Genomic DNA, 12,084 nt, shown 5'->3' on the forward strand with positions numbered 1-12,084 from the left:
ATCCATTCTTTCCACATCACTGTATTATTTTTTTAAGAATGAAATACAGTATTTAGTACTGATACTTGCATACCATATGCTGATAGTATAAATATTTAGGCACAGGCATATTCAAAGCATTACTACTCTAAGAACTACTGAGCAAGCAATAAACAAAATTAAATACTAATATTCTTCCCAAAGTGAAATAGCAGCAACATAAAGTAGCAAAATGATCCAGGAAATACTCTGTATTTTTTTTTTAATACCCTGTATTATTTTTTTTTACTTCTATGTAACAAAAAGCTCAACACAACAAATTTTCAAGCACTTCTTTTAAAACTAGAAACAAACAAAAAAATCCATTCACAACCTCCCTACTGAGACTGGGGGCTTATCACGTCAAACATTGGAACATGTTCACAAAAGCAGCTTAACAATGCTACCTTTGGGAATCAACAGTAAACAACTGCTTTTTAAATTGATTTACGTAAATACTCACATCCTCTCCAAAACAAACATTTAAGCAGTCATTCAAAGAGACATTAGTGCCACAGAGCAGACCTACAAAGACTGGGCCATTGCAAAAAAGCTCCTTGCAGTCAGCGTATTATGCAGCGTATATGCAAGCAGGTACCACTTACTCTCACATCTAACAGCAAATCAGAATACAAAATCTCTCAAAAGAAAAGGAAAAGGAACTTTTTATGTGTGTTTGCTTGTACTTACAGCCATGGTAAGATGCTGGGGATCCTCCAGACTTTCCATATTCTTGCTCTGAGTAGCTGGTGGATAGGTTTGGCTGACTGGAGCCTCGGCCAAAGGTGATCTGATTGCTACCCACTCCTGTGGCCACCTGAGCCATGCGTTCTTTGGTCTTCAGGGCTTGGGCCCTCTCTGTCTTGAGTCGCTCATCATCCTTCAGAAGAGACACTAGTTGCTTGGATTTCTCCCTCACATTAATGCCCTGGTCTTTACCATCTCGATCAATATACTGAAAATCTTTCAACGTCTGGATAGCAAAAATATTCTCTTTACACTGCTGCGCCACTCTCTCGGAACCAGTTTTGATCAGGTAATCTAACAGAGTAAGGGCCTTGTATACATGTCGCCAGTTCTTGCCGTGGTCATTCAGTCGTTTCCAGATCATGCTCATAATTTCAGAAAAGGCCACAACATTGTAAGTCAGATCTGCTATTTCAGTCATTAATGAACTGGAGGGACCCCAAGGGTCATTAGAGGTTGCTTCCCGAACTTTTATTTCAGCCTCTGAATAATTGTTCACAATGTTCTTCATCTGCCGTCTAATAGATGAAGTCGTCATTTTTATTTCCCTTTTTAACAAGACAGATTCCAGAACACAAACAAAAAAGGGCTATATTTGCTCTTCTGTGAACGTTTCTGAACTGCAAAGGCTCCGTATCTGTGGCTTATTTGTAACACGTTCCACTACAATCATTTCCCCTCTTCGAGAGAATGACACGAGAAAATGAAAATCATGACCTGAGAAAGGGAAGAAAACAAAGCATGTTAGCTGTCTTTAATTATTCCTACATGGAAAGCATCTACATAACTTTAGAAGAATTTCTCAAAAGTGTATCTGATGAATTTTCTCCCTGAATTTCCTCAAGACATCTGATTTTGAAAGTAACTTGGTCTTCTCACAAGTAATATTAAACACTACATATCAAAAACCTAAACTGCTGAACTAGACAAAAGCAAGAACATATTCCCACTGATGCAAACGCAAAATTTTAACAGCAAAACAGAAACAAAGTCCAAGAAATAACTTATGGGTTTAGTTTCCAACAAGGTAAAACCTACCTAGAATTTTTAATAACAGAAATTACAACGCTAGCTTGCAGAGCTGAGGTGAAACTAGAAATTCCATGCTTAGCAGCCATTAGCTTCCCTCTAACAGCTGACCACTGCAGATTGCTACCATTGCTGCGGGAATCTGCATACTAAGAGAATAAGCAAACTTCCTTAAAATTTAATCAAGCTACTTCTGAAACCTCAGGTATATTTAAAGTACACTTAATTGTAGGCAGGGACCTTAAACAGTGTTCTGCATTCAGTCAAGGCCTAGGGAAGAGAAATGAGCACCAGAACAACACAATCCAACTCAGGGTGACCTTTAATGTTAAGCAGATTAGATGGAAATATTTTTTTTCCAAATGCATTTACTTTGTACGTTTGACAACACTCATCAGATCCACAGTTTCTGCTCTGTGTGTCTTTCACACAGCACAGAAAAATTTTTAATTATATGAAAATGGAATTGTAAAATCAAAATGACTGGCAAGAAAACCCAAGGACAAGCTCTGGAGCTGGAAAGCTGTTTCAGTTATTTATTTAAGGTCATTGTTTCAAGTAAACAGAGAGCTATTAAGCTCAGAATACATTCCTAAATGGCAGATTTTGCTATTACATTAACACAGTTGGAATAGTCTTTGATATTCACCAGTTGCATGAACACTAAGCACTGATTCCATAATGGAACTTGACATGTTAATAGAGATTGCATATTCAAGATGTCCTCTAATAATGTTTCTCCGAACGCTCCAAGGAAGCAACAGTTATCACAAAAGACACTAGAGAGAAGTAAAGCACAGATTTCAAGCCTAAAATTGTTATAATTCTTCAAATTATTGTGGTGCAATTTAGAATGAAAGCAGAACTAAGAGTCAACTTGGACAACGAGCAGCTCTATCACAACTTTCCCAGCATCAAGGCATATACCCTTCCTAGAAAACCATCCTGGGCAAGTTAAAACTACCACAGAGCAGGTCCAATGCATTACTGTATTTTATCTTGCTCCACTAAAGCTTAAGTTTTGACAGGATAAAAAACTCCTACGACATCACGGAAAATTAACTTTAAGTGAGATCAACACTGAACTTCAGGTAAACTGTACCATCCTGCTGTTCTTCCCAATATTTAAAGCCAGCTGTAGAAGAATGTTGATCTGTTGTCAGATGGTTAGTAGCCAAAGGAATAAAAAAGGGGCATCCTCAGGGTTGTGCATTATAAATCCAGAATTTGGAAAGGCTGATCCTATATAAACGTTTCCAGGTATCCGTGATCGCTGCTTCACTCCCGAAGCTAACACTGTCCAAATCTGTGGTTCACCTGCTCTTGCAATCACTCTGATGCATTACTCAAAAGGTAAGGCACCAATTAAAAAAAAAAAAAAAAATTACCACCACCACCCTCAAATACATGCATCTTGTTTAATCTAAACCATTTCTTTTTGTCAATAACAGATTAAAGTAAGTTCACAGACAAAGCTGAAACAAATTACCGAAGGATGTGGCAGCATCTGGTAGAAAGATGGTGACAAAAAACTAAGAGCAGGCTGCAGGCAGTAACTTCTTTAGCTGGTAAAGCCAGAGCCAGCAGCAGTACAAATACCAGCCTAATCATGACACAACTACACTGATGATACGGATCCCAGATCAGAAGAATACAACACCCCCATAAGGACTGAGTGTGTCACCCAACCAGAAGAGCAGTAAGTAACATGAAAAATCAAAACCATGAGAACTACAAAACCTCCTAAAGCACTCTGATAAAAAGTCCACCAAGCCCAACATCCTCAGCCACAAATCCTCATGTAAAGTGTATGAGAAAAGAATATATACATTCCCTTGCCTTATATTATCATCAGCTTAGGCATCTTAGGTGCAACCTGTGGTGGAGGCTCTACAGCCAACAATGTCTCTACCAACCCCTTTTTTGAAGCCACTTGTATTTCCTTTTTCAGCCTCAGCATCTATGCAGCAGCGGTTGCAGCGACCACACAACACAAACAAGTACTTCAGCTTATTTTAACCTTGAACATTTGTTCCCCAAGCTGTAGACAGGAGGCATGCTTTTGAAGAAAGAACAAGTCACCTTCAGCTTCTTTATGTCACTCATGATTTTATAGAAATTGGCCATCTCCTTCTGAACCGAGGATCTCCTGAAATTGAATCCCTCTATTTAGAAGCTGCTGCTGCAAAACTCCAATCAACCCTGATGTCTTCCCATGCATGCATTACATTTCCATTTCTTGAGAGATACATAGTTCCAAGCACTCTACATTTCAGATTTGGCAGTAACAAAAGTTTGTATAAAAACATGGTCATTTACTGCTTAGGATTTCCCATTCTTTATCAAATACTTTCTAAAAATATTTGCCCTTTGCTAGTTGTGCCTCTACCCCTGCACATGAAACCAGGGTCATTTCTTCTCCCTATGTCAGTCGTTGAAGCTATTTCATCTGCTATTTTATCACTTAGGTGGTCTCAATCTTGCACCCCTCCTTTCAGTTTAAGATTCGTTTCAAATTTGACCGATTTGGTTCAACTTGGCCACCTTATTTAGAAACGATCTAGGAAATGGAGCATTTTGCAAGAGCACTGATCTTTGACAGGACACTTCACTGTGAGAACCAGCCATTTAACCCTAACCCAGTTTCCTGTCTTTTAACCTGCTGTAAATTATGAAAAACATTCTTGTCTTGTAAGAGTTTTGTTTCTCTAAAGGCCAGGGATGAAAGGCCTTATCAAAATATTTTTAGAAGTACACTATACAAGCAAATGCCTCACCTACATGTACCTCCCCAACCAAAGAAAAAACAAAGTTAGTTTTATTACTTCTTACAACTTCACGAGATTTTGAAAAAATTTTAATACCAAACAATATATTGGGAAAGGTAAATTTTACAGTACATGGGAACACCTAGTAGTCCTAAACATCACCAATTTTTGCCAAAGAAATAAATATCTAAAGAACTAATCATAATCACAATATAAGCAGGCACACAGACAATCAGGGTGCAATTTCTCATGCCTTGCCAAGCTAATTGTAAGCCAGCACCAAACCCAGTGGCCTCGCAACCTTTCAACCACTTCCCCTTTCCCTCTCTTGCATCAAATCTAGCAATTACACAACAGCACAGTAGAACTAATCAACCTAAAACTCTCACAGAAAATTAACTTTTTAGCACTGGATTGTTTTCTGTCACATCAGTGAGGTGACCAGGCTGCACAGCCACACGGTCACAAGCTTTGCTGTAAGTCAGACTTGCGAGAAGAGTAAAAATGACCCAACCCCAACCTCACATTTGAAGCAGCCTATTAAACACAACCTAAAGCTGTCAAGCTCCAAAAAAACAGCACCAGAAAGTGAAGAGTCCTCATTCCCGTCCAATGACACCACACACACTAGGAACCCGCGTGCCTGGTTTCAGAGAAGAAACCAAAAGAACAAAGGCAGAACCCAAGGCCCTGCTGTGCTCTCCAAACAGGCTGTAGCTAAATGAAGGAAAAATATTCATGGTTTTGCTGTAAAGCATAAGCAAGAAGCAGAATAAGAAGTATAGCCTCACCAAATGCAGAAATGGTTTGGTGAGAACCCTGTATTTGGGAAATGCTTAGGTTTACATTTAGGACTTAGTTGAATTACCAACAAAGGTGCACCCCAAAAGCAAGTGAACTTGGAGTACCTACATGTGCAGGAGGCCCCGGTTATGGCAGCACCATTCCCCAAACTGGAAGCTTTGCTAGAGTGAAGCTTTCAAAGAAGGCTACTAGCAGAGACTGTCTCGAGTAGTGTTTTGGAAAAACAAACATAGAGCAAGCATTTCAAGAAGAGAACGCACTGGATTAAGTGAAATGAGCATTTTTTTTTTACTCTTCCAGAAAATTAAAGACTTCACTTGTCATTCTGTAACAGACTTGAAGACCATCAATACATTAATGCTGCCATGATTCTTTAACTTTGTATCTTTGATTCATGAAAACAAAAGAATTTAATGAGAATCATACTAATGTCTGTTCTTTCCTTTTTTTGATATAAAGATATGTTTTCTAAATCTATTCTACTTTTAACCTGCTGAAGGCAATCTGTTCTAAACTTCATATTACACTATTTACTCCATTAAAAACACAAAGCATGACTGGAGTGAAAAATGATGGCATTTTTATCCCCACCCCCCACCCCCCAGTTGTACCAATATTCGAGATAACTATTTTGGCAGTGGCAGTAACTTCCACTAAGAACTCTGTATGCTTTTCTGTATCTGCTTTACAAACTCTCTGCTTCCACACCACAGAAAAGAAGCATTTTACTTGATTATTGCAAGTCTTGGAGCACCATAACAGCCTACATTATGATCAAAAAGACGAATATCCCTACTGCATAAAAGTGAGAAACCATTTGTAACACATGAACCTGCATAGAAAGTTTAAGAGGTTGGGTTTTTTTTTTTCCAGAGACCTCACTGAATTAACTTCTCACAACAAACCACATGAAGTAAAATGCACTTGCAACTTCAGCAAAAATCCAAGTTTGCATTTTTAACACAAGTTGCAAAGAACACAGAAAAGACTTAGTTGATTAAAGCTGCTATTCCTTGCTAACAACAGGAAAAAGCCTATCAGCTTGAACAGATTTCTTTAAAAGGTTAAACAAAGAGGGGAAGAGGGAGTTGTTAAGTCTTGTTCAGTTTAGGTGAGCCTTCCTCATTTTGTCTTCCTTGGTCCCTACAAGCCATTGTCCCTGTTTTATAAGTAGTTTGTCATCTTTAAATAGATACAAAAGGAAACATACAATTCTGTAGACAAGATGGTGAAGCTTACCTGTGCTAACAAAGGTAACCTGGGGGGAAATGTCCCATTTCCTTTTTCCTATTCCAATAGTTTCATTATACAAATAGCCCTGATGAATTCTCATGGTGCTTTTCTAGATACAGTGTACAGACAGAACGAATTCTTGTCTGAACTTCTCAACAGCTCTCTCTCACAAGAGATTAAATTCAGTAAAAGAAATCTACATGAGGAAACCATCTTTAATTTGCTAAGACTAACCCAGAAATGAGGCCAAGCCACAAAGTCCTTAATAAACTTAGTTCAAAGAAACAACCATACAAATCCACCTATATACAGGCTTTCAGCAGAATTCATTCAGATCTCTGGAACGTAGAACTCAAACCAGGGTTTGTCTGCACTGATAAAATGCCCTTTATATCAAGCCTGAAGGTAAATATATACATAGTCCAGCTTAGTATGGACCAAAAATACATGAAAAGCCTTTAAAACCTAGTGGGCAATAAAAAGTGTGAAAATTAATATTAAACATAAGTAGTTCACCAGATATTTGCATAAAATAATGAACAGTGTTACAGACAAAATATAGACGTTAGATTAGACAAGTAACTGTAAGTAACATGCATAAAAAGTGAATTTTGGAAAACTTCTTAATTTATTCTGTGATTTCAAGGCAGTCTCTACAGACATCTTAATCTACATAAAAATATCCCTCCCTTTCACAAAATACTGAGAAAGATAACTACAAGTTTACATCCTGAGATTTATATTGCAATTACACAAAGAGATTTTTCTGGTCATCACTAGGAAATATAATCAAAAGCTCAGGCAGGTTCCTTTACTCAGATCCTAGGACAGTCCTCAACAGCTATGCTGGCAACCGAGACCCCAAAATGCTGCAATACTGGGGGCACAGGCAGGCTATCTCAGGCCAGCCATGCAACTAGGCAGCCCTGTATTATGAAAGCACATCCTCAGTATCAAGGATTCGAACAGCACTATCCAGGATATTTGCACCCCATTATAATTTCAAAGGAACGTAAGTGAAATATAAAGCCTTAAAGAGACACCAAGAGCCTCTCCTACCCAAGAAGTGCTGAAGCAGCTGCTATGAGACCTTCCAACATGTTACAAAGCCAAAGCATGTGCCTTACCTCTAAGACATGAATACATAAAATAGCTAGAGAACTGCTCTCCTTGCTCTCAGGGTGGAATGAGAGAGGCAGATAATCCTCGGGGACCTGTACTCCAGGATAAATCAGGAGAACCCAGGGCCTGGAAAGCGCTTCTTGCCAGTCTGCAAAGAACCAGGCTAAGGGAAAAGCACTGCCAGATTCTGACTAAGGAAGAAGTTCCCCCAGACAGACACCGACACCGCACCTGCACAGAGCAAAAAGCACACGCTCAAACATAACCCCAATCTTAAGAGTAAGTCAGCTTCTATTTATGGCAAAGAAAAAGGATTCCTATTGCCTGACACTGTAAATTCACATCCTAGTTTTCTTGTGATAGCTTGTTACATGTACAAACCCAAACCCGCTGTGCTTTTAGAAAGTCTCATTTTCCACAAAAAGGAAGCAGAAATCTTTGACAAAAAAAACTGAGCACAAGCCTTTATTTAAAATTCCGGAATATAGTAATCCAGAAAAAATTACAGCAGAGACATTTTTCTGATGCTGGATCCCACACTGCTAGAGACATTTTCAAACTTAATTAATTCTCTTTCACATCCCTCTCCCCCTCCCCATTCACAAATAATTCTTACAGAACAACTGGACCACCAGAGGATATCATTATACTGCCTACAGTATAATATCCTACTGCAATACAAACTTTGTTCCCAAAACGAAACAGGAAGAGGCAACTGTATATTGTGGTCACTTGGAGAAGAGTACTAAGAGAAATGAAGCAGCTTGGCACTATACATAAAAGCCAACAAACAGCATACTTATTAGCTCTCTCTTGCTATTATATGGCAGAAAAAAAACAGCAGTTCATGTGAATAAAACCGTAAAATGAAGACACTGAAATTACCATCAATGTCCTTCCTCAACCTTCAGAATTATTTAGGAAATGAGTTACAAATACAGACTGGCAAATGGTTTGAAGAACAGGGTTAACTCCAGAAGAAAGGTTTAATTTCCATTTTTCACAGCTTAAATGCTTGTCTTCTTCAGTGTAATCTCTGAGAAGAGGAAATGGTTCAAAATTAAAAGTTTTGGAAGGTTTCCACTCCCTTTTACAAATGAGAGAACAAGGTCAGCTTTCACAGACAGCAGGTGGCCAAATTATTTCTTTATTTAAAGAGTTAATGCTGAAAGATAACTCTCCTTCAAATTTATGCATATTCATGAATCCCAAGGTTAGATTCTACACTGATTTTACAGTCGTGCCTCAGACTCACAGAGAAAAACTAACTCCAGCTTGTATGGCCATTTAGCCATGTAACAGATTTACAGACACAAATTTGCTCAAGTTCTCTCTGTAACACCTCTTCTTACTACATGTATACTTAAATTACCAGGGCAGTATTTGAGCTCAGTGGAGAGCTTACCTCTTTACTCTCGGAGTCTACAGGAAGGGGGAAGGGGGGCGGGTAAGAAGCAGAAATCTAACTTTCAGCTTGCAGCCAAGAACATGGCAGCATTACCTGGCCACTTTATCTTAGGACCCGCCAAGCCAAAGTTGCTGGTGCTTTGACATTTGCAGTTACATTTGACTCTACGGCCCATAACACAGCTGGAATTATTGACAGCGTGGGAAGCAGCTGCAAATATGCTTCTGAAGTGCTGCGAAAGGGGACAGCCTCTGTAAGAGCCATACAGATCACCACAAACAATCCAAATCCGACCTACACTGGAGATCTAATTTTAGGATTACAAGCTTTGTCAACATCTCTTTAAAAATAACACATTCCTCCTTCTACAGCTAGGTCAAATGTCATTGACAGTACCACCTGCATTTTACGCAGCAGATCTCAGTTTATTTTTCACTAGTAATACAGCAAGTGTTATTCATTACACACCCAATACAATATTGCAGAATTACAAAACAGCATAAGGTCAAGCCATTATGCACTGAACCAGAAATTTTAAATGCAAATTAATCCAACACGGCAGTGAAAATACCTACCCAAACTCTCAAAAGGAATTTGTTCGCTGGGGATTACCTACTTGAATGAAAGCACTTAAGTCTTATTCTCACAAACAGAGTAGAAAAAAAAATTATCACCCAATGTGTGCCTTACAAAAAGGTAACAATCTGGAATAAATTCAGTTTATCAGGTATATTTGAGTAGCGTTTTCAACTGAATTAAAAACAGCAGGAGACACTACTCTCCTTCCACATTTTCATTTTGGAAGGGAGGAAGACATCTGATATTCTTGCCAGAAGGTGTGTCAATTAGAAAAGTCCAGCCTTGTCACTTAGGCTGCTTACTTGGTGACAGACAACTACCAAAGGGAAGCCATTATATCCTCTCTCATAACAGATCAGAGCCCTGATTGATCAGCTTGAAGACAGGAGGAACTGTAAAGAATACAATGTAAAAGCTTGCAAGACCACAAAATGTTAGCTATATTCTTTATGCCACAGTGCTTTCCTATACAAATGCAATTTTTAAAATTCAAAGCTGACAAGAACTACTATATTCATATATATCTGTGTTCACGTATCAGACAATGTTTTGAGAAGGTACCTGCTACTTACAATTACCCAATGATTTTATTAACTAAATTCAGTTTGCATTTTATTATTATGAAGCAGACATCACCATGTGCAGTTTCTCCTATCCGCCTACACACTACAGACACGAAACCACAGTAATAAACTCAGTAGGCCAAAGGCAAATGCTCATCATTACAAAGATTAGGGGTACAAAACAACAGTTTAACTCTCCATGTTACTACTGGTAGAAGCCGAGAGACTAATTAATACTTTTTCACTAAAAATTCATGTTGTAAAATAAAGGACTGTTTAAGGAACAGTGCAAGATCTGCAAAGCCGTATCCGTCCTACATCCAAAACATTACTATTTTCTTCAGTTTAAATTGTTAAGCATACTGGTTGCTAGCACAAACTATAAGCCTGTAAGGAAAATGAAGATTGATTTAATATCCTACCTATATTCATCAACGCCCATTCATGGTATAAAACTTCAAGTGCCATCCTGCATTCATCTTGAAAAGTCAACACATGGTCTTAACTATCACAACTGGTAACAGTTAACATAAGGTTACTTTAACACTCAGAAATTAAGCAACATGCAGTTGTATGTTCATGACTAATTAAGTTGCCTTAAAACTATACAGTGGGAAACATATATCCTAAAATCCTCTGTGCAACCCACCGGAGGAATGTTTTGGCCAAAACCCAGGATTTTACACTAGGCTTTACTATTCAGCAGTCGGGCCGCAGAGGAACAGAGGATGTGGCTTCACGTTACACTTCATTCTCAGATGGCTGAGGGCTGCTTCTGAAGGCAGCAACCTGCTCCTACCTGCTCTGCTGTCACATGCCACCTCCCTGCCCCTCATGCCAGATCTCAAGATAGAATCGGTTCAGTGAGCTGATCTGACAAACCGGGGGAGGTGAGGGGAAGATGGATAGCTGGCATTTCTGACCGATCAGGTCACCAAAGCAATTAATCCCAAGGTCACTCTAATTACCTTAAAGTACACCACAAATAAGGGAAGTAACATCCATTTCAACAGCAATCTACAGTTACATTTCACCAGGCAAAATGTAAAGCTGCACCTTGAAAGCTCAAATTGATGGTAAAGTTAAATACGATGGTTTAGATTTTGGGCTTCCTTTCAGCAGGTGACAGCACAAGAACTGTAAACAGCAGGTTTTCTGGGAAATCACCTTTTACTACCTAGGTGCCAGTAACACCAATACAATCATTTTGTTTCATGTTGAAGAGCCATATAAATTTGGTCCTCTACTCTTTCAAAATTGGCTAACAATTCAAAATCTTGGCCCTGTCCACTTTACACACTGATTTTAGCTATCTGTCCTGCAACACTTGCTGTTCAGCTTACCTTCTTATTCCTCCATATCTTCTACCTTTTTTTTACATTGCACACACCACACAGTTTACAAATTTTTTTCCAAACAGTCCTACTTCTTTTCCCTCTTCCTAAAAGAGCTGTCTAATGTACCTCTAGCATTACCACCTTGGAAGGAAAAGCATTTCCATCCAAAGGAGCTCTGCTGGGCAGAAAGTACGTGCAGCCAGAGGAGAGGGCACGACAACCCTGCCATCAGCAGCCTGGATTTAGACTGGGTTATGCTTACCATGAAACAGCACTCAAAAATACTGCCAGCCACTTTGGTCTACTTCCGTGCTGCCCCAGTTCCTGATTTTGAGCTATATTCCTAAGTTCATCTTTGATGGAAATGAATCACTGGAAGACAAAAAAATAAAAATAAAATCATTTGCTATAAGGACTTTTTTCCACATTATGCTACTCAGAACTTTTCAATTCCTTCATTCAGGCATTAATAAGAA

The 12,084-nt window shown here is 38.8% G+C and overlaps 1 protein-coding gene across 5 annotated transcripts in view; it reads right to left on the reverse strand.

The window, feature by feature from the left end:
- EPN2 (epsin 2) overlaps nucleotides 1-12,084 on the reverse strand; it is a 64,586-nt gene that overhangs the window by 24,699 nt on the left and 27,803 nt on the right. For 3 of the 5 annotated variants that reach the window (XM_055706748.1, XM_055706749.1, XM_055706746.1), the window contains exon 2: nucleotides 709-1,482. In XM_055706748.1, coding sequence (XP_055562723.1) covers nucleotides 709-1,303 — 595 coding nt within the window. In that variant the 5' untranslated portion in view covers nucleotides 1,304-1,482. Of the gene's footprint in view, nucleotides 1-708; nucleotides 1,483-11,870; nucleotides 11,981-12,084 lie in introns of all 5 variants that reach the window. The other 2 variants (XM_055706750.1, XM_055706747.1) reach the window with 1 other exon arrangement.

The sequence above is a fragment of the Falco cherrug genome, chromosome 4, assembly GCF_023634085.1.
Source record: "Falco cherrug isolate bFalChe1 chromosome 4, bFalChe1.pri, whole genome shotgun sequence".
Classification (NCBI taxonomy): Eukaryota; Metazoa; Chordata; class Aves; order Falconiformes; family Falconidae; genus Falco; species Falco cherrug.